At 32.3% G+C, this 23,786-nt stretch overlaps 1 protein-coding gene across 2 annotated transcripts in view; it reads left to right on the top strand.

The window, feature by feature from the left end:
- The window catches only part of ZDHHC17 (zinc finger, DHHC-type containing 17), a 117,830-nt gene that overhangs the window by 69,467 nt on the left and 24,577 nt on the right, over nucleotides 1–23,786 (top strand). Inside the window, exons 10-17 of one of the 2 annotated variants that reach the window (XM_008586234.1) lie at nucleotides 483–583; nucleotides 8,995–9,119; nucleotides 10,063–10,125; nucleotides 12,944–13,037; nucleotides 13,869–13,952; nucleotides 15,236–15,393; nucleotides 16,001–16,095; nucleotides 17,079–19,965. In XM_008586234.1, the coding sequence (XP_008584456.1) occupies nucleotides 483–583; nucleotides 8,995–9,119; nucleotides 10,063–10,125; nucleotides 12,944–13,037; nucleotides 13,869–13,952; nucleotides 15,236–15,393; nucleotides 16,001–16,095; nucleotides 17,079–17,217 (859 nt within the window). In that variant the 3' untranslated portion in view covers nucleotides 17,218–19,965. Of the gene's footprint in view, nucleotides 1–482; nucleotides 584–8,994; nucleotides 9,120–10,062; nucleotides 10,126–12,943; nucleotides 13,038–13,868; nucleotides 13,953–15,235; nucleotides 15,394–16,000; nucleotides 16,096–17,078; nucleotides 19,966–23,786 lie in introns of those variants that run through there. The other variant, XM_008586233.1, reaches the window with a different exon arrangement.

Here is a 23,786-nt window from a genome sequence, read left to right as displayed (position 1 = left end):
AAACCATCAATTCCACTAAATTAGCCTGTTCATTCTATTTGAAAAGATGTGCCCCAAGCTTAACTGGAGTGTGTAGGAGAAATAATGATGAAACATAGAGAAAAACTGGAGGATTGTTTTGTACTCATTTGTCAAAATTAGAACACATCTTTGGTGAATAATGTGCTGGGTAATAGAGTTACTATATATATTAAAGTTAATTATTGGCTTGAGAGAATAGGAGTACACTAAAATTGAACAGTATGTGGAATAGAATTTTAATTCTTGATGAATTAAAAGGAACTTCATAGTTGCACCAAGTCATTGCAATATGAACTCATTTATTATTGATTACTATGAAAATAGTCTCAGTATTTAAGCATCCTGGACTTCTGGATTCTAGTTAAAACAGTTTACTATACAAGATGTGTGTAATTCTAATTTAAATATTAATTTTTACAGGTAATATAGAGCTCACATTTTATGAAACTTGTGTTTTACAGATCCTTTTTTGATCATTCAATGCATAGTGCATTGCCCCTTGGAATATATTTGGCAACCAAATTCTGGATGTATGTGACGTGGTTCTTCTGGTTTTGGAATGATATCCTTTGGTTATTAAGGTCATATCAGAACAATTTTTTGTTATTTAAACAAATGTTTAATGATAATTTGATATTAAGACTGAGCTAATCATGATTTGCTAACTAGTAAAATAGGAATACCTAGGAAATAAGTACAGACTAAAATAATGTTTTTAAATGTTTCGTATTTAATAGGTCACTTTTGAAAGGTACTTTTAATAACAACATAAATGATAATAGCTACCATTGAGTGTTTAAAAAGTATTTTATTAAGTAGTCATTTAATCCACATCCCATAGTTAGTATTGTTATCTCCATTTTATAGAGAAATGAGGTAACTTTAGAAATTAGATAACTTAGAAATTAGGTAACTTTTAATGAGAAAATTTAGGCTTAAGGAGCCCCAGGCCACATAGCCAGTTTCTGGTAAAGCTGGGATTGAAACAAGTATTTGTCTAACTCTAAACATACTTGAAACCTTTCTACCAAACTGTGATTTTCATGTTTTACTATCAAACTGTTTTCTCTAAATTTTCTTAATATCACAACTTATTATTTTGCTGTGGCTAAGCAGCAGTTAATCTTCTCTTAAAGAGATTTCATCTGTTTTGCTTCAGAAAAACCATGTAGTGCTGTATCTTCAAACATTTGTTAACTTCAGCAAATCCTCAGTGTAGTACACTTTTCAAAGGTAATATAATTTGAAATTATGTGCATGTACATGTAAAAGTATCAAAGAAATAAAGCCCATGTCAGTTTTTGATGTTTTTACATAGAAAAATTTCAATCAGTAAGACAGATTTATTATAATAAAGACATTGTTTCATAAGTGTCTTTTAATTAAATCTGTTTTTAAAACATAACTATAAAAAGTATATGTATATAGTTTAAACAGTAAGCAATTTTTGGTAACTTGTCACTGTTCTAAACAATTTTAGTTAATACCTGGTTTCTCCTCATAGTCTTGCATATTATATTATATTGCATTCTTTTTATTATGTTGCCTAGTGCTGAAAAACAAAATGTACTTCGTCACTGTTCTAAACAATTTTAGTTAATACCTGGTTTCTCCTCATAGTCTTGCATATTATATAATATTGCATTCTTTTTATTATGTTGCCTAGTGCTGAAAAACAAAATGTACTTATTTTACTTTTGAGATCTGAGGCACAGAATTGTAGCTATGCTTATAATTTTAATACTTCTACTGCATTATGTGATTACTTTAAGAAAGTGTAGTACAGTACTTATTAAATACTTTCTTAGTGTATGTATCTATATGAAATTCTTCCATGTGACAGTTTTCACTAGCTAATTCTGGCCTTCTATTATACTTTGACATAAAAATTTTCATGATGTTATTAAGCATTGTAATTGTCTTACTGGAACATTTAGTATGAGTAAAAGATCTGCTTGTTTTCATTCCCTCATCTTTTATAAACTTATAAAAAGCACTGACCTCTGAAATGACTTGAGTATTCCAGACATATTTTCTGACTTTGTGTTTCTTAAATTGGACATTAAAATTTATGTCCAAGGAAAAAACTCAGATTCACATCTTAAAATAATTTTAAACTGTTGCTGTACTCCTAATCTGTTATGCATATGTGGATAAAAGCAGTAAAATTAGTAAATTACCAAATAATGAAAACTTAATGCCAGAGAGTATTATATGGTATATTTTGAATTTTCTCTCTTTTTCTTTTCTCATATGGGGATTGTATAAAATAGCTATGCAAGTTCCCAAAGGGGAAGTGAGAATGTGAGAGGTAGATTTTGAAGGGAAGGCCAGAACAGTTGAGTCTATTTAACTTGCCCTATTTGAATAATTGTGCCTTTGAAATAGATTGGTATATATTTTATTTTTAAAATGCATTGAATAAATTGCACATGTTAATTTTTCAAATAAAAATTGCAGTATGAATATACTAAGTTTTATACTTGTGTATAAAGGAGGGATGATAGTAGTATTATCTCATAAAGTTCTTGAGAAGATGAATGCCTTAAGACACACCTTATATGTAAAAAGTGTTGAGTGCATGTTATCATTTTTGTGTGACTTTTAAATCTAATTAAGTTTATGTCCAAACAGGCTTTGTATATGCATTCACAATTTCTTTTATTTGGATGTTTGCGTATGTGTGTATGATATTCAGAATGTAGAATGAAATCACAAATAACTTTAAATTCCAATTATGTGAAGAAAAACCTTATTCTTTTTTTCATTTTATAAAGAACTATATCTCTAGGCCCTATATGATTTTGGAGCTACTTTTTTTTCCCAGTATTAAACTTCTGAGGCTAGGGAGAGAAGCTTAAGAAGCCTGTAGGAAGAGAACAAAAAAGAGCACAGAATAAGTTATAGTAAGAACCACAGGCTCATGATGCAAGGTACTAATCAAGATACAGAGATAAAATGACAGCAGCTATCAGGGATTACCTGTTTTGAGGTCCTCAGCCTCTTTTCTCTTGCGTCTACCTTGTTCCTCATGCAACCCTCATGACGATGTATGTAGTTAAAACTGATTAAGACTAGTTTTGAAAAATAGAATTACAGTCAGTTTTCATTATTCACGTTAGTTATGTTCTATAAAGTTGCTGCAAACACTGAATTAGAAAGTACTAAACCATCATTCCTGAGGGAAATACAAGGTTAGGTTTCTGCAAGAGTCTAGTCACAACATTTTTGTCAACTCATCAATACATAACCTTGGTTTACATGTGTTTCTGTTTAAAAGACCTTATTTAATATATATTGTTGTTCATTAATATTGAATCATGGCCAGGAGCCCTATATCTCAGGCCTGAATGAAGCTTATCTAATCACATGTATTTTCTCCCTAAGGCATATCATATCCTGCTGGTGCTTAGGAGTACTAGATAGCACTTCAGCACTTCTCAAGGGGGTCTTTTTAAACAGCAAAAGCAACAGAAAGCTCAAAAATATGTCACTAAATAGATCCCAAAAAGGACACTTGGTCACAGTATGAAATAAGAAGGCAGAATGTTGCCTTGTGCAGCCTCAGCTGAGAATGTGAGCATTGGGTGATTCACATTTTTCATCTGCTTTGTGCATGTCCATTGAATGACTGAAAAAGTGCCATGAATATTGATTTGGGGGGTTGCAAATAATTTTTGGTTTGTCATAATATGATAGCCAACTTAATAGGTTGCTTAAGAAGTGTTTTTATGGTAGTAATGAATTTTACATTGATATGAACTGTTCTAATAAGTTTTTACTCTGTTCTACTGTTCATTAAATAATTATCTCCCCATATATTATACATGCCTTAGTTTATTCAGTGCTTTTTGGTTTATAGTTCTTGCAGATACATTATTTTTCTTGGTTCTCAGAACGATTCTTTTTTTTTTTTTTCTTTTTTTTCCACTTTGAAAATTTCATTTACTGGCTATGCTTCTTTTGTAATAATTAAACAACTTGAAAATTTACTGACATAGCCAATACAGTCAACTGCTTATTGTGTTGAGACCACTGTCAAAATATTGACAATAGGTTATTAGAAATTTTATGTCTGCAAATAAGTTTTCAAACTGGTTTTAAACTAAATTAAGCTTTTCTAAACCCAGGATATATGAGAACAGCCTCCAGAATCTAGGATGATTACACATGTAAAAATCAAGAGTGTACAGAATGATTTTCATCATTCTCTTCTACACGTTTTCCCATTAAGCATTTTTTTCTGTAGTTTACTCATCAGTTTTCCAGTTTTCTGTGTACGTCTCCCAGTTTTCTTTTAATACCCTCTATGCTTTTTAATACCTATCTTCAGGTATCCAATCACCACCTTCTGTGAATTCCAACAATATTTCTATAAACTTCTTGTATATATTTTTTCGCGCACATGTTCAAGAGTTACTCTAAGTCATTAAAGAGATTCTCTTATTTAAGTTCTTAATTCATGTGCATTTGACTACTGTAAATGAAGAATAATGTGAGGGAAGGGATTAATATCTTTCTTTTTTTACTCTGTTAGAGAGCTCATTGTTCCAGCATACCTTTTCCTTACTCAGTTGCAGTGTCAACCTTGATATTTATCCAGTACTCTATTCAGTTTATCTGTTTGCATGTACTAGTACTGTATAATCTTATTACTCTAGCTTTGTTCTTGAATTAGGATATCTGGACAGGCCAGTTTTATCTTTTTACTTAGAATTTGTCTTTGTGTCTTGTATATAGAAATGCAACTGACTTTTGTATATTGGTATTTCCAGCAACCTTCCTAAGCTTTCTTATTTCTAATAATTTGTCTGGGATCTTCTGGATTTAATGAAATAGACAATTATTATGTATAAATAATGAATTTTGGGTTTTTTTTTTCTATTCTTTATATCATTTAATTCCTTTACTGATCTTATTGCATTGATTAGGATCTCAGTACGCTGTGGAATAGACACAGGATGGTATTCTTGTTTCTCATTTTATAGGGAATCATCTAGTATTTTACTACTGAGCATGATGTTTACTTGGATTTTTAATGTGTAAATTCCTCTTCTGCCCCACTTTTTTGGCTTTTTGTAGATTATGTGTTTTTTTCTTTAATCTTTTAATATTAAATAATATATTAATAGATTTTTTTTTTTTTGTCTTTTTCCGTGTCTGGCAACGGATCACAACCCTCAGTGTCGCCCCCATACCGGACTGGGACCGGCAACGGGATCGCAACCCTCGGTGTTGCCCCCGCGCCTCGCTCAGCCAGTGAGCAGGAACCGGTCTGTATGTGGGATCCGAACCCTCGGCGGGAGCACAGCCGCGCTTCCCAAGTGGCGCACTAGTGCAGTGCGCCACCGGGCCGGCCCTTAATAGATTTTTTTTTAATGTCGAACCACTTATGCATGCTTGGAGTAATTAACTTGGGCATAATGTTTTATCTTTCTATACATTGCTGAATTAAATTTTTTACTAGTCTCGCATGTATATTTGTGAACGAGGTTGTCTTATAATTTTTTTATTGTCTTATGTTTTGATATCAAAATGATAACAGCCTCATAAAATGGAAGAACTGTTTCCCTTTTTATGTTCTTTGAAAAGATTTGGGTTATATTGAAATTATTGATTTCTTAAACAGTTATTAGATTTTGTAAAACCATTTTAGCCTGGGGTTTGCTTTACATGAAGCGTTTTTAGACTACTAGTCAATGTCTTTGTTATTCACATGTTAATTTTATAATTTATGTTAAAGAATTTTGTAATATATAGTTTATTTGGTTCAATTATATACTTATATGTTTTAGGAATTTGTCCATATCTTCTATTTTCAAGTGTACTGACATTCCTATCTGTTTTTTAAACATAGCTGCTATGTCCCTTCTCTCATTCCTAGTTTTAATTAGGGTTGTCTGGCTATTTTTTAGTTAATCTATCTTATTAGAGTTTTCAAAGAAACAGTTTTAGGTTTTATTAATTCTTTCTATTTATTTTCACTTTCAATAATTTCTATTTATTTCCTTTTCTCTACTTGTTAGTCTTTTTCTTTAACTTCTTAATTCATCAATTTAATTCCTTACTTTTCATTAACTTTTTTCTAATAGAAACAATTAGAGTTAAAAATTAACACTTTATGTGCTCCTTCAGGTGCTTTCTGTGCATAAGATCAAGCTTGTTAATTGGGTTGCTCAAGTCACTATATCTTCACTAAATTTTTATCTTTGCAGTATTTATTATGTAGAGAACTATGTTAAAATCTTTTAGTGCACACTAAATTTTTGAACCAATTTGCATCTAGATTTGTTCTTATCTATCATGTCTGGTCTCCAAGGTGTTCTCTTACTCTACTAACAGCTCAACAACACATTTAAAAAGATTTTTTAAAAAAATTTTACTCAAGAAAACGTTTCTTATCATTGAGATTAAAAAACAACCAGTATGTGCCCCAGAGGATGCTAATCATTGTCCCTCAGATTTTCTCAATATGTCTTTTCAGTATACAGTATATGAAAAATTGAGGTACTATTTGTGTGTTGTATACATAATATACAAAAATGAATGTTTTTCCTTCATTTTTCTGAAGTTTTTTGTATTATAATCTCTGAATTCTTTTTTATTTATTGTATTTCGTACTTTAGGAATAAAATTATCCTCATATTGAATTATCTTTGGCTGTCATCTGTGTTCATACTCTTGTCTCTAATTACTGTTTTTTGTCTTTTTCCTCTGCATTTACTGTGCTTTTCTTAGTCTTTTTATTCTCCTTGTATTCATCTTTATGCATCCATAGTTTATATATTATGTGATGTTTTTGTTTGATCTCAATTTTTTATTTCTGCCTTTTCATCTGGTTCTAATTGTTTTATCATCTTTCAGCTCTTATTTTATAGGATTCATATTTTAATTTAATTATAAAACATCTTTGGTTAATTTGCATTTGTTCTTAGGTTGTTTCCTTCCAGACTGTGTTCTTTGCTTTGTGACTAATTCTTGAGGTTTTTTTCTATCCTGTTTGGTACCAGGATAATATCTCTTCAGTTTTATAATTTGACTAAATTTCTATCCACTTTCCTATAGCCTGAGAAAAAAAGAGAGCTCAATTGTAGGTTCTCGCTCAGGAAGCTGGGTTTAGCTGTCCTAAGATCGTGTTAAAAGTTCTGCTGCAGTTCCATTCTACCCAGCTACAGAGATAGAATGATGGTGGACTTAACCCTTGCTAACCATCTCCTCAGTTTAATTAAAGTCACCTTGTTAATGGCAAGCGCTGGTATTTCTTGATAGTTAGTGAAGGCCATGCAGTGGTATTCAGGGACTTCTGTTTCTGAAGGATTTTTCTTGACCTGTTAAAATTATCTACTCAACCTTTTAACTTTTTTTTCCCTCCAGTTGAATGGGGCTGAAGGTGTGGATGTGTGTATTTGTTAGCTCGGGCTCTCATAACAATATACCATAGACTGGGTGGTTGAAACAACAGAAATTTATTTATTCACAGTTCTGGAGGCAGGTAGTCTGAGATCAGGGTACCAGCATGGTTGGGTTCTGGTATGGGCTGTCTTTCTAGCTTGTAGACAACTGCCTTGCTGTGTCCTCACCTGGTGAGAGAGTGAGAGTGAGAAAAATCTCTTTTCTTCTTCCTGTAAGGCCACAGCCCTATTGAATTAGGGTCCCAGCCTTATGACCTCTTTTAACCTTAATTACCTCCTTAAAGACCCTATTTCCTGTAGAGTTGTCATAAATAAAGGTGCTGCCCTTAAATAATGGCAGGTTTCATCATTTTTTTGCATATACAATTACCCAGCTTTTTCCTCAAGAGCTGCAGTTGGAACAGCTGAAAATTTGACAACTTTTTTACTTCCTGCTGGCTGTACCAGTATATTTTGTGAAATGAGGATGGTAAGATTTGGAGAGAAATAGGAGACTGGAGAAAAAAGGAAAAGAGATTACTTTTGAGTATTGCAGGTATTGAACATTGAAGATAATTAGTAACTAATCTTTCTCTTCTTCCTTTGTTTCTCTTGTATTTTAAGTGGTTGTTTAGTATTTTGGTATTTACCAAACTAAAGTAGGATGATTTCATCAAGAAGCTATTGTTTTTCTGTCTGTGCTTCATGAGAAATGTAAACAATGTGTACATGTGATAATGTTAAAAAATCTTACAAATTCTTGTGTGATACTTTTTTCCACATAAAATCTCAAAAATGGTGTTTGAGGATACCATGTTTTGTGTCTCAGGAATGTATTGCTCTGGCAACATTCTTTTATTTTCATACTATTATTTAAAGTAGTTTTTTATTCTTTCCTTATATTTATAAATACCTAGTACATTTCTTATATTTTCATTAAATAAAAAAAATGTGAACATAGAAACTAATTCTGTTTTAACCAAGTTTATAAATATGTTTTCTAAAATTAAGGTCAACTTGAGTGTGTTCAAAAAAGGCAAAGGAGAGAATTTTTCTTTTTTGACTTTCCTATAATTAAAAGCCATCTATTAAGTGCATGAGTATGATATCTGAAGTGTTTGGTAGATATACAAAGATTTTAATGCATATAGATAAAACATATGTTATTAATTCTGAACATGAGAAACTCCTTCATTTTTTGTCAAAAACACTAGGATACTTCAAAAAGTTCATGGAAAGATTTATATTATCTTTTAATTCAATTTTTTCCATGAACTTTTTGAAATATCTTTGTATTGATTATTTTAAAATGATGTATTCACTGAATTTTTAAAACTCATTCACTGAGTTTTAAGTGTTAGATAAGCCTATGTGATTGGAAGTGTATAAAGAAGTCACATTTTTACTTTTTACATTGTTAAGAACATAATAGGAAAGTGTATCTATTTTGATTTTAAAAAAGCTTGTATCTTTTTGATTGGTAGGTGTTTTCTTTTGTAGTAAAATTTGATGGATTATATAAGTTTACATATAATCGTAACTCATTTGTCATTGCTTCTTTAGATTCCTTAACTTTAGGCACATCTCAACTTTTTATTTATCCATCTTCCATTCCTTGCCAATAGTGTTGCACTTTTCTACAATTTTGGAAAATCTTGGAAATCAGATCCAGGGATTATTAAAGCTACAGAAGAGCAAAAGAAAAAGGTAGCAAAATACAGTCTAAGTCACATGTGTTTAACAGTCAAAGTATCAGTATTTATCTGCTATAATTATTAGCAGATATTAGAATACAAGGGAAGAAACTTTTAGAATATAGAAAAGTTTCAAACTATATTGAGATCATGTACATTTTATTTAGTCTCACCAATAGTGCTCTTGTGATGCCTGTAGTTATACTTCTGTGACATTTTATTATTTCATGTTTCTCTCTTTTGCAAGGTTACTGTGATTGCTTTAAAGGGCAAATCCATTATCTCAAACATCTCTGTATACCTCCTGCAGATAATAGCATACAGTAAATATTTGTTGAATGACTGTATAAACTGAAAGGCCAGTAAAGTGGTTGATAGTACAGCTATATCATTCCAGTAGCTAAAATATTCGTATATACAATTCAGGGAATCCCTTTCCTAAAACCCAGGTACTTAGGAAACCGAATTATAATCTAAAGATGTCATGTAAGTAGAGTTAGAGCAGAGGTATTTTAGATTATTTTAACAGCTGTTTTATCCAGTCTAAAAACAAAACAAATCTTGACAAATTATTCCTGTCCAAAATAAACTAAGATGTAAGTAGAGTTAGAGCAGAGGTATTTTAGATTATTTTAACAGCTGTTTTATCCAGTCTAAAACCAAAACAAATCTTGACAAATTATTCCTGTCCAAAATAAACTAAGATGGTAGCAAATTCTTAATGGTCTACTCCCCCTTTTTCTGGGCTGCAAAGGGCTTGCTACCCCGACGTTCTTCAGAATTCATACTGTAATGAAATAGCAAAAGTACATGAACAAAAGATTTTATTTCTTACTTTGAGCTAAAAACATAGGTAAATTAAAGATGAACATCATGTTTATTGATTCATAGTGATGGGAAAGAGTTGTTGAACATTGTTCAGTTTTGAATAAAATTTTTTTTTTTTTCATTCACAGACAATAGTTGAACTTGCAGAGACAGGAAGCCTGGACCTCAGTATATTCTGCAGTACCTGTTTGGTAGTATTTTCTTCTTTGTTCTTCCCTCCCTCTTCTTCCTCCTGACAATGGCTTAGCATAGAGGGTGTGAGGTGTGGGGAACAGGGAGAAGAATTTGCTGAGCACATTTTCACCCCTATCGCTCCCCAAAATACCATTTAGACCATGGTACAAGAGGAAAGATGTCAAAAGGCTGTCTCTTTCCCAATGTCCTTATTCCTCTTTATGATAGACATTGACTACACTTCTGATTCACAGGTATCATTCGTTTGTATTCATTCTTCTCTTAAAATGTCACTCAGTAAGTTAAAAACTAAGTAATAAAGTATTTAAAATCAAAGATTTATTATGGTTTCCTTATAAATTGTCTTCTTAACTACATTTTAAGGAAATTTATTCTTGTATTTAAAGTCACAGTGGGAAAACCTATAAGATAACTTTTACGACAAGATGGCCTTTAAACAAGTTCAATTTGAGCAGTTTTTGTCAGTGTGAGTGTTTATACAACTTCGAGTACTATTTTATCACTCATTTTAAAACTGGTTATCTTCAAGCAGGTCATAGGCAAAGGTACATATGAAATTAAATAGTATTTATTTATGGAGTTAGGTATAATATTGGCAAGTTTATTTTATTATTATAGACATTAATTTTCTATAGAATGTCGTTTAATGTTTTAATTATTTTCTGCCTAATTTTTATAATTAGTATTTGTAAAAAATTTATAGACTGCATGTTTTTCTATGTGGAAATTGAAATATCCCCAAATCATACATGAAACTAAATGCTTTTTTACACGTCTAAGTTATGTACTGCAAGTAAACTAATGTCTAACATTTGGTTGATAGTAAAATAGTTGACTTAGTTTAGTATTATGGAATGAATTTTTGAAACAAAGCTCTAATTCTACAAATTCTTTAAGTTGTTTCAGTTGTTGTTCTTTGACCAGTTGTGATTTTAAATATTCAAAATATATGCAGCTTTACTTTTGGTAGCAACTTTAGAATACTGACTGTATTCTTTTATATATTCAGGCATTCTTTAAAAAGGTTTCTGTTTCCGTGCCTTACAATGGGTAATTTACAAGGTTGACATTCTTCTCTTAATGTTTAGAATTTTTTTTGTTGTTTTTTAAACATAACTGATTATACATATTTATGGGGTACAGAGTTTAATATCAATCACTGTGTACAATGCGTGATGATCAAATCAGGATAATTAACATATTCATCATGACAAAACAATCATTTGTCCAGTAAGCAATTTCTCACTAACCCTGCTCCTGTTTAGAATGTTTTGATACACTGCTGTTCTGTGGAAATATTATTATGTTCCACAAAGTCAAGTATGAAATGCTGGTGTACTTGCCATATGGCAAACAAATTATTTATGTAGTCACTCAATACATATAGTAGTTTCATTGTTAAATAAATATCTGATGACAAGAACAAGACTTTTTATCATTATAACATAAGCATTACATTATGTATTATGTTGTTATACACCGTGTATTCCTGGATTGATAATTCCTTGTTGCAAAGTAAAGAGCATATTCTATTATAAAATGATTCAAATCGATAGAGGTAGTTGTTATCCTGTGGGTATGCTTCACTTTGAAGACAACATGTAGATCAGAATTTTCTAAAAATGAGTTACTTTGTAAATGAACCAAGGAGGCTTTTATGTTCAGGAACTTTGAGACCAAGTCACTCACCCTTTAACTGTTGTTCAGATTTTTGATTAGTTTTGCCCAAAGGGGAAATGTAGCTGAGGGTTGGAAGTGGGGTAGAAGTTGTTTGACATATCCTACTGCTTTCTCCTAAATGGATTTAGTGTCATATCTGTGGTGAAGAATAATTTACCCTTTTCTTTGGTCCACAGATCATTTTTAGTAGATGTAGTAACTGCACAGTCCTCCTACGTAGTACCTCAAAATAGTGTGTAGCCTGTGCAAACCAGTGGAGAAATGGTAGTGCTTTTGTTGAAACACCAGTGAAGGATATTATAAATTTTGTTTCTGGCAGAAGTTAGTAACTCTAGCTCTTGTCATATATCCAGCATTGGGACTACCAGCCCTCTGAAGATCACCAATGAGTTCTTGTATTCACTTGGCTGATTTAGAATAATGTAGGGTAAGAAAGCATTTCAAAATACTTAAAACAGACATAATAAACATGAATTCTTTATTGCCTTTCAAGAGCTAAGTAATCATGGATTTTATATTTTTTGCAAGAAATAGTGACTATCTATACTTCCTAAGCATGTTTTACTTTCTTAGTGTGGTCAATTATTCCAGCAGAAGAAATGCTGTATCTTAATCTGAAGTCTCAGGAGGCACTTAAAGAGAAATAGATGTGTATACTTGTTTTTTTTTTTTTTTGCTGGATTTGTTAATTTGGGGAAGATGCTTACATATTATTAATGATTTTGAATTTTAAAAGCTACTTTTATTCACTTCTATCCTCACCTTCCTTTTACAATGGAACAGTTTTATTAAAGAGCAACCAGTATCATGAGTCTTCATTTAGAAGCCTGGAGAGTGATATTTTTATTATTCAGAAATTTGAGGGATACGAATTAAATATAGTATCATTTATCACAACATTAAGAGTTTATATTCTGGAGTAGGCTTTTTTTAGCCTTTGTTGTTGCAGTTAGAAATTTCATTAAACAAAACAAAAGTGATTTTTGTTTGAGATTTATTCATTTGAAAACCTTGGAATAATCTTGTTGAAAAATGGTTTTATATAATCATAATTATATTTTGAGAAAGTAAATGTTTAGCTTTTCTTTTTTAGGTACAGTGCCTTTCATAATCCTTTAACATGCCTATTAACAGATACGAAAACCAGTGAGGTCCAAACATTGTGGTGTGTGCAACCGCTGTATAGCGAAGTTTGATCATCATTGCCCATGGGTGGGTAACTGTGTAGGTAAGTTATATTAGTAATTTCTGAATATATTCATTTAAGTTACTTTAAGTAACTAATGAAGTACGGTAATAAAGTAATAGAAAGTTCATTCCTGCACCCCTACCCTCCAAGTCCCAATTATCTTCTGGTTCACAAAACAGCAGCATAGTTGAAAGAGGGAAAAATTTATAAAATCAGTGTCTAGGAAAGATTGATATCACTTCTATGTCGCTTCTTTCTGATTCCTACTCTTTCTACTTTCTCCCTTGAGTAACAATGAAATAAGGAGGCCAATAATGCTGTTTTGTTTAGTTGAAATAGAGAAAGTAAAGAATTTGAAAGTGTTACGTACAGAGGCAGAGAGGAATGACAGATAAGAACTGTACACACCTTAGTATTCAGGAATGGTGTAGTCTGAGGAGATGAACTAACTGGTCTAAGAAATGGCCCTGGGAATTTTATGAGGTGACAGTGGGAAACATTACAAAGATTGTATACCTCTGGTGGGGAGAAGTCTTTGAAAAGTTGGGATATAAAGTTTATAAAAGTAAAGATAAAATAGGGTTATTTTAAACCTCACAAAGCAAATAGGATTAAAGGTCAGGATTAATTGTGTTTTGTTTGATTCTTTGGGACACTTTTGCCTTCAGAACGAACAACATTGCAGTCATCGCATCTTTGTGTATAATTATAAGCATTCTTCAAGATTTCTATTAGAACATTTATTTTCTTGAAAACCATTCTATAAAATAATTACTATATGTGATTATTGTCCCAATTGTATCACACCTGTGTATTACTAGTTGTTTTTACTTAGCTTAAAAAAAAAATTGCTTCTGTGTTGTTCTTCAGGTGCAGGCAATCATAGATATTTTATGGGCTACCTATTCTTCTTGCTTTTTATGATCTGCTGGATGATTTATGGTTGTATTTCTTGTGAGTATAATTAGCTTTTCGCCTTCTTAAAACATAAATGTTTTCATACTCAGATTATAGTTACCGTATTAACAAATTATAGTGATGAAAAAGTCTTTTAACTAAAAGTTATGGTTTGGGGCACCTCATAAAACATAAAGAAAAAAATAGATATAGATCTCACCTTCTGAAACATAAAGGAAAAAATAGATATAGATCTATCAAATATGTTCAACATATAGTATAAGCAGACAGTGATCAGTTAACTACAGTTTAATACTTGTGTCTTCTGAAAAACATGTTGGTTTAATAAGCTTTGAAAAGCTTCTGGGTAGAATACACCAACATTTTTCACATCATGTGCTTGCTTTATTCTGGTAGTAAATAGATTAAGTGATTGTGCTAGTTCCTCTTTTTTACCAGTTGGGAAAATATACTTAAAGTTAAGTTTGTACAGAAATACAAATATTTTGAAAAGTAAGGTATAATTATTGCCTATTAGAGAATATTAATAGGTATCAGAAATTACGTTTTTAAGAATATGTTGTCATTTATTTCATCACATGGGTTTAGTACTTTCTAGAGGAAATGATGGGTTGTCATTGCATTGAGAACACAATCTGGAAAGAGTTTAAATGAAGATATTAGTTACTGTGCTTCAGGGCTTTGTGGTGCTTAGCATAAACATGTTATTAGATGCTGGCTTAAAAATGAATCTTGGAAGGGTAATTTCCTGGTCCTCCTACCCCCACAAATAATTTAAAATAATCAATGTTATTGCCCTAATGAACAAAAGGAGGGTACTATCTCAGAGATTAATAGAAAGATATGGTCAAAGAACTTAACCTAATTTCTGTTCCAACACAACAGAGAGAAAACACTTTCTTGCCAAGAACAGTAATCCTTTATGGCAGCAGCTCTCAAAGAGCAGGAGATTTTATGTTAGAAAAAGTCACCTCACCAAGGTGATCCTGTAACGTTATATGCTTCCCACCCGTCCGAAAAACTAACATATATTATCCTATCTTTGTTTAAAAAAAACGTTCTTTTAAGTATTGTGTGTATGCAGCTGTTAAGATACGGTAATTTCTTTTTAAGATTGGTGCTTTTCCATTTCGGCCTTTGGTACATTTTTTCATTAATATAATGGGGTTATTTAAGAAAATAAAAACATTTGCTATTGAATGTCATCAATAAAATCTAGACTGTTAGGTCACGTTTTCTAAGTAGTGCCAGCACAAATGCCTACACAAGGTTCTTGGATGATTATTGAGTAAACGTGTGTACTTCTGTTCTGGTTTTAGACTGGGGACTCCACTGTGAGACCACATACACCAAGGATGGATTTTGGACGTATATTACTCAAATTGCCACATGTTCACCTTGGATGTTTTGGATGTTTCTGAACAGTGTTTTTCATTTCATGTGGGTGGCTGTATTACTCATGTGTCAGATGTACCAGGTATGTGCAAGTAAATTATTTGTTCTTTAGAGTGCCAACTGAAAACGCTTTTAAAAATTCCCTCCTTGCTTAAAAGATAATAATGTATTCTCTTCCTCCCCACTCCTGCTTTTCAAGGATTAATTTTAGTTTTCAATTTCCTTTTCCTTTCTACTCCCTTTTTGCCCTTCCTCTTCTCATATTATGAACTTTTGACTTTCAGTACTTCTCTCAACAGAAATTTTTATTTTTGTTACTCCTGAATCAAATACATCCAACTGGATGTTCATTTTAATGTTGTTGTTTTATTATCCACAAATATCAATATTTATTCAAAGGTCTTCTTTAAAAAATTAAGGATCTTTTAAAAGCTCATTCTAAATAAGAGGCTGATAGAAAAATTGTCTGTGTATATAGTCCACTTGCACAATGTCAAGTAACCTGTTTTTAAATATTTTTCACATTTAACTGACTGCTTTTCACAGAGTCAAATTGAGTTTGATGATGTTCTGATAGAAAACCAAAAGCAGACTTTATTTTTCTCTTCATCCTAGTCCTCTTGAGAATTAACTGTTTTTTACATTAAATATTCAGAAAAAGTAATGGTTTGCTTTCTCTTCCCTCTTAGATATCATGTTTAGGTATTACTACAAATGAAAGAATGAATGCTAGAAGATACAAGCACTTTAAAGTCACAACAACATCTATTGAAAGCCCATTCAAGTATGTACATATTTATAAATTTAATATTTCCCCTTGTTATATAAATTTTCTTACTAACCAAACTCAGTAATTGTCTAGTGAATCCATCAGGGAGAAGTCTTTTATTTAGGTATAACAGTAGGATATGAAATAGAGAATATTTCTTTTAGCGTAAATCCTACTGAATTTGATATTTCTGCACAAGAAGAATTGGTTAGCTCACCATAACAGCATAACATAACATAACATCAATTGTATATAACTTTGTGATATCTCTTTTTATATATATATTTTGAAAATTTGCATTCAGTCTGATGCTTAGAAATAGTAGTGCCCTAATTATAGGAAATATTTAGAATTTTGAGTTTTACTCAAGCTACTACCTACCCTCTAGCTTTGGTGGTGCTATTAATTATTGCATACTTCTGGAAAGCAAGCAAACCTTTAAGTAAAAACAGACAGTCAGTCAGTTGGGTAGTTTTAAGAATTCGCACATAGTACAATAATTACATAAGATGTAAAATTGATGGCTTTTCCGAAGGTATTATTAAAGTCTTAAAATTCCCTGAACTTGTCCTGGACATTTCTTTTTTTAAATTGTTAGTCTACTGCCAAATTCATACTACTTGTAGTTATTTTGTCTTTTACATTTTTTTTCTCAATTTTGGGAGTAGTTTTTCTCTCTGCTAAAAAACCACGAGTCAAGGAAGTTTTTATCAAAAACTGCTCATGGCACAGGAATGAAATAAATTCAAATTTGAATAACTTTAAGATATAATTGTGTAACACTTTAAATTAGCAGAAGAGAAAAAAAAAGTGGCAAAGCTCTGGAGAAACATGAATGCATATATATTTTGTAGAATTATAAATTATTTTTTCTTCCAAGTAACCTGAGTTTTTAAGTTTAGAAAAATATATATTTAACACCAAAATTATATTGAACTCATGTATTAAATCATTTGCACTAATTGATTTTTTTTTTCTTTTTGGGGGGTCATTTCTAGCCATGGATGTGTAAGGAATATTATAGACTTCTTTGAATTTCGATGCTGTGGCCTCTTTCGTCCTGTTATTGTGGACTGGACCAGGCAGTATACAATAGAATATGACCAAATATCAGGATCTGGGTACCAGCTTGTGTAGCAACATCTTTATCTGATGAAGCATATTGCTGAGTGGTGCCTGAAAATTGTGTCTGTCCGTGTCTCTCTCACTCTCGAATCCACATCCTTTGAACAATAGCATGCTGTATGTGTAGGGCTAACAGTGAATTTTACAGTCTTTTTTTCAACACTTTTATTAACAAAAGTAAACATGGACAGAACACACTGCCACTTCTGAGAGAAAAAATATTGTAGAAAGGATTTTAATGGTTCTTACTGTGGGAACTCACAACATACTCAACTTTTGGTTTTGTTCTCATACTTTTCACAAAAAAAGAGTGAACTTATTTTGTTGACAGATATGGTATACTGGTCAGAAATGTTCAATTTTAACTAAAACTAAATTTATGGTCTGTGGCTAAACTTTATGATGCAGTCTACTTAAGAGTATTGCATCTAATTCCAGAATTTTCTTAAATTGATTGACTAGTGTTATGTACATTTTAAAATGTACATGTAAATACTGTGATGAAAATCATGTAGTTTTATTAGGGGTCTACTGTAATGTGTCTTCAAAGGCACAGGAAAATAACGTTCACCAAAAATGTGCTAACAGTATTTTTTTCCTATCAGCTGTTGGAATGCTGATATATTTCTAGTTCAGTGAAATAATTTGTAGTAACCTTGCTCTGAGGTTTTATGCTCTGATAATAAAGCACTTGCATGAGTATAGTAAGTCATGTTATTTTGTTCAAATTTAAAAACCCTACTAAGTGCATGATACATCACATAGAATGTATACTAGCAGATACTAATTTATGAAGCATAAATTAGAGTTTAATTTGATGTGCAGACAGTCCAATTTTTAAAAGAGTTGAGATGGTATTTTCGAGAAAAGTCCGAACAAATAAGTTAATGCAAAATTCTCAGTAATAGAGGTAAGTGGATATACTTATTTTAAAATTCTGGGCAACAAAATAAATTGTAGACAAAATAATGGAGTTTAGCTAAAGATGGAGCATGATCTCTGTACATAGCACATGTGAATAAAAGAAAAGTTAATGGTATTTTCTGGTTTTAAAAAATGACCTGTGAGAAAGTAGAATTTAATCCCTAAGATTATTTCGGTTTTCTCAACATTCACTATGTTTTGAAATTTGTTAATTCTGTCTGAAATAATTTCCGAAAGATTTTCTTATTGTTAAATGTGATGCACTGATCAATTTTTGTTGCAGCATTTCCATACCCTCATGGTGAGCTACCACTCATTGCTTCCATAAATATTGTTTACAGAGACTTGGTTTAGTCCTCTTAAGTGCTGTAGCAAACTGTGGTTCGAGCAACCTGTGGGAACCTGTGAGAGGGAATAGGGTGAGGGAGGAGGGGGAAGAGTGGTCAGACTGATGACAGATCCTAGACCAGTGTAAAGAATGTGTATCTGTACATAAATAATTTATCAAATACTTTTCTCTGTGTCTGTATGTGTCAGTGTTTTTTAAAGCTGCTCATTTCATTTTATTGAACCAAAAAGAAAAGGGAGATAACTAATGAGCTTCTAGTGATGTTCAGTGTCGCTGTTAATAGGCATTATACCCTGCAAGTTCACTGCATGTCTGATGCTTGGTAAAATTAGTATTCCCTGTAAAAATGCAGATTACAGGTATTAAAGCAATCTAGTGGTATACCCGCCCCTTGCCTTAGTAAGAGGAGCAGTGAAAATGTATATAGTTGATGTTCAGTATTTCCAAGTACCATTTTTATACAGTAGTTTCTTTGACCATAAGTCACACATCAAAAAGAGATTACCCCTTAGTGTATGTTCGTGTTTTAATATTAGAAAATTGGCATATGTACTTTATTTTTGAAAAGGGAAGAGATGGGTGTGGTGTGGCAATAGCATTGTGCCATTTTGTCATAGTATGTAAAAACTGGTTTACTTTACAGATGTCTCTGCTAGTTTTGACTACTAATTGGGGGGAATTTTAGGTAATTTTTAAATTCAAAGTTATTTATAAAATGTTAGAATTTGTTTTAGTTTTTTGTATTTTAAGCCATTTCACATGAAAGACTCAGTTGCAATTTTTATCAAATACATTTTTATTAACAATTGAAGACTGGCGGTTTTCTCAGAGTTTGGATAAGAATGTTGTTACCATGTTCTTTCTTTGTGGTACAATATTCTTTTCAGTGTAAAGGAGATGTCTTTTAGTTAAATAGACAGTTAAAAATGCCTCTAGATGTATAATTACATGGGAAGTATTAACAATGTGAATGCTTTATTAGTAACCATCTCATAGTACCAGTGAAATCTATAACTCAGAAATGATCAGATGGTCAAGAGCCAGCTATGCAGGAGTCTGTCTAATTATTTTGTAAGTCCTGTGTGTGGAGCCAACTTAACCCACTTTCAAAGTTGTGTGAGGGTGAACCTTCTGGGAATAGCTCATGTCAGCTTAATTGAATACCTGTAGCAGATGGAAACTTTTTATTCTCAGCTCTGAACATCAATTACTCCTTTGGGAGTTTTTTTCATTCATATTTTTGTTATTTCCAGGAATTTATTTGAAATATTAATAGACATAAAACAGCATCATTATACTTAAGCTATGGGTATTTTTATTTCATATTCTCTTTATTTATAACTGTGCCAAGTATTATTTTGCTACTTACTGCATTATTCTGTGGAAAAAAAAAACCTGTAAAGTGTTTAATAAATTAGCTCTCCTTACATAAATTAAATCTGTCAAGATTTTGTAAAATATTAATCAGAATAAATATTGACTCTTAAGTGTGTGCTTGTTTATGATTTCACTCAAGTCACTTCAAGAAATTGATGAAACTGTGATGGTGATGCCTATGATAAGAAAAGATTATTCTATATACTTATATGCTGGTAGTCTAGGAGTCAAGTGGCATAAGACTATGGCAATTTGAAAAAGTAAAACATGGTGTTAGTATTTAAAAAAAAAAAAGTCCAATTCTGTGTGTGTGTGTAATTAAAGTTTTTGTTTTTTGTGTTTTCTTTAAATAAAGAGAATAAATTTTTCTTTAAGAATTTTGGGTTCCATGGTTCCATGGAGTTAATTAGGATCCTCAGGGACTGTATGAATCTCCAAGTTTTAAATGTAAGTATGTCTAATGACAGACACTATAGTAAAATATTGCAGAATGAAACTTACCAAACATTGATCTCAATTACTTGAGAACTTAGGCATGGAAAAGAAACCTTCCTTATTTGGGAGTTTAAAAAGCAAGAATTATAAAGGAGCCCTTTCTTGTTCACATGATTGTTGGTAATTTAATTGAGAAGCCAGTGGTATTAAACAGGAATATTTTCAGATTGGACTAATACTCAGTTTATAATTATTTTATGATATTAAAAAAATAACTCCGTAACAGTATTTTGAACAACTATGTAAAATAAAGTATCAGTTTTCGCTCCAGTCAAGTACTTTCCTCCTTTAAATCTTCTATTTGTCTTTATCCCCAGTCCTTGCCAACTGGTAGATAATTGGAAATAGGTGGTACATGCCAGAACAAATCTTAGCTTCTTGCCAGAAAGTAAACTTACTTCAGTTTCATAAAGTGCTTGTTATAAGAGTTTTTTATCAAAAATATTTATATGAATTTTAAAATAGAAAAATCTGTAATTCCAAATGGAACATTCAGTGCCCTTTGATCCAAGTCAGCTCCGTTGCCGGTCCCCGGTCCGGTACGGGGGCAACACTGAGGGTTGTGATCCGTTGCCGGACACGGAAAAAAAGACAAAAAGACAAAAAAAATAAATAAATAAATAAATAAAAATAACTCCGTAACAGTATTTTGAACAACTATGTAAAATAAAGTATCAGTTTTCGCTCCAGTCAAGTACTTTCCTCCTTTAAATCTTCTATTTGTCTTTATCCCCAGTCCTTGCCAACTGGTAGATAATTGGAAATAGGTGGTACATGCCAGAACAAATCTTAGCTTCTTGCCAGAAAGTAAACTTACTTCAGTTTCATAAAGTGCTTGTTATAAGAGTTTTTTATCAAAAATATTTATATGAATTTTAAAATAGAAAAATCTGTAATTCCAAATGGAACATTCAGTGCCCTTTGATCCAAGTCAGCTAAATAACACACTCAAGAAAACTAGGCGTGCCTCTTATAAAACTCTTTTGCCTTTGAATTGGATATGAATGTTTTGCTCAGATAAATTTCAGTAGAATATCTGTCATCAGACATTTACTAGGATTAACAAACATTTTTAATAGATGGCATTGTTTTTAGTATTCAGAAAGATTGTTTCCATTCAAAGCACCAGAAAGACTTTGTTGCTGCTGCTTAGATCTGTAGGTTTGCAGTTTTCATTGTGTTTGGAAATTTTTCAGCCATTATTTCTTCAAATATTTTTCCTCCTCCCTTTCAGGAAACTCCAATTACACATATATTAGGCCACCTGAGGGTGTCATACAACTCACTGATCCACAATTGGTTTTTTAAATTCTTTTTTCTCAAGTATATATTTTGGATCCTTTGTATATCTTTAAATTCACTAATTTTTTTTCCCTGCATTGTCTAGTCTGTCATTACCATTCAGTATATTTTCATCTCACACTTTATAGTTTTCACCTACAATGTTTGATTTGGACCTGTTTTTATATCTTCTATATCTCTGTTTAACTTTTTGAAAATATGTAGTAGTTATAACAGTTTTAATATCCTTACCTATAAATTTTCACATCTATGTCAGTTCTGGTTAGTTTTGATAGATTTTTTTTGCTGTTATTATGGGTTGTACTTTCCTGCTTCTTTGTATGCTTGGTAATTTTTGATTGGATGCCAAACACTGTGAATTGGGTCCTGTACATTTTTGTAGTCCTATAGAAATTCTTGAGCATTGTTCTGGGATGTAGTTAAATTATTTGGAAAATTTGAACCTTTCAGGTCTTGCTTTTAAGGAAAAAAAAAAAAAGAACATTGGTCAGTTTAGGGCTACTTACTCTCCATTACTGAGTTAAAAGAGCATTCTATGTACTCTGTCCAGAGCCCCAGGAGTCATGCTGGTGGAACAGGTACTATTCCCGCTCCAAGTGTGCACCAGACATCATTCCCTCTAAGGTCCTTACCCTGGCCTTGGGTGTTACCCAACATGCGTGTTCTATCAGAGCTCCGCTGAAGACTTGCAAGGTGGGGGTTGGGCAGTGCTCTGCATATCCTAGAGTTCTCTCTGTGCAGCTCTCCCCAGTCCGGCCAGCTCTAGCCACCTTGGTCTCTCTGGACTCTCAGTTCTGTCTCCCCAACTCAGGATTGCTTCCACTTCCCCCCGTGTTCTCCTTCCTTGCAGTATGGCCTGGAAACTCTGTCAAAGCAGTAAGCTTTGGTAATCTGTAAAACTGATATTTCCGTAATTGTCCTTTGTTGCCTAATGTCCCTGTGTCCTGAAAATCTTTTCATGTCATTTATCTTTTTCTGTTTTCAGTGAGAGGGTAAATTTGGTCCCGTTATCTTGGCTGTAAGTGGAAGTATAAATTACATTTTTAAAAATTTTCAATTTCTAATATGGAAAATACTGATACAAATGTCATAAAAAAGCTCTTTGGCATCCTCAATAATTTAAGAATGTAAAGGGGTCCTAAGATCAAGCAGTTTTAGAACCAGTGGTCCAGACCAATATGTAAAGAATGTAAAGGGGTCCTAAGATCAAGCAGTTTTAGAACCAGTGGTCCAGACCAATATGTCCTGAGATGTTAGTGGTTCTGTGGATAAGTAATTCGGTGTAAGGCTCTCTTCAAGTTAAAACAGACTTTTCAACCCTAGGATTTCAAAGCTCCAATATGCTAATGTGCATTGTCAATCACTGGGACCTATCTATGCCTCTGTATAGATAGGTCTGTATATCTAAGTAGATACATACATATCTGCAACACGCCCTAAACTTAATCAGGAAGATGTTTTTGGAACTAGAGTTGCCAGCAGTCCTCCATAAATATAATGAACCAACAACATAAGGGGCTGAAAATATACCAAGTGGGTAATTTTTAAAATAAAAATGTGTATTTACTGACCAGGAAGCAATTTAATATTGCATTCGGGTTACTTTAGGGCTAACTTACCCACTTACATCTAAATGACCAAAGTGATTTTCTCCCTGAACAGAGTCTGACCCAAAGCCAAATTCCCTTTTCCTCTCCTAGAACCACTAGAAACTAATTTTTCAGTTTTGGAGTAGCTGTTTTGCAATGGCTCTCAATTAAGAATGATTTTAATTATGAATGGATATCTATCTTGCTTTATTTTACCAGACAGAAATTTCAAATTACCAGGTACCTGGCAACTTCACTTATTTTTCCTCTGGACTCTACTAGCAACTCTCCAGTTGAGTTTGGGAAACATGGTAGATACGGGAAATGTTGGCTGTGTGGGGAACAGTTTACTATGTTTAGCATTCTGGTCATCTGTTGCTGCCTAACCACCCCAAAACTTAGTGGCTTAAACATTTCTGTCCATAGATCTGCAATTTGGTCAGAGCGCAAGAGAAATAGCTCAGGTTGCTCCACATGGTATCAACTGGGATAGTCCAAAGACTGGGGACTGGGACAGTCTGAAGGCTCACTCACTTACCTGTGAA

Source organism: Galeopterus variegatus, unplaced genomic scaffold (assembly GCF_000696425.1).
Source record: "Galeopterus variegatus unplaced genomic scaffold, G_variegatus-3.0.2 Scaffold3893, whole genome shotgun sequence".
Classification (NCBI taxonomy): Eukaryota; Metazoa; Chordata; class Mammalia; order Dermoptera; family Cynocephalidae; genus Galeopterus; species Galeopterus variegatus.
Note: the sequence above shows the minus strand (reverse complement) of the source record. Positions and strands in the feature narration are given on the sequence as shown.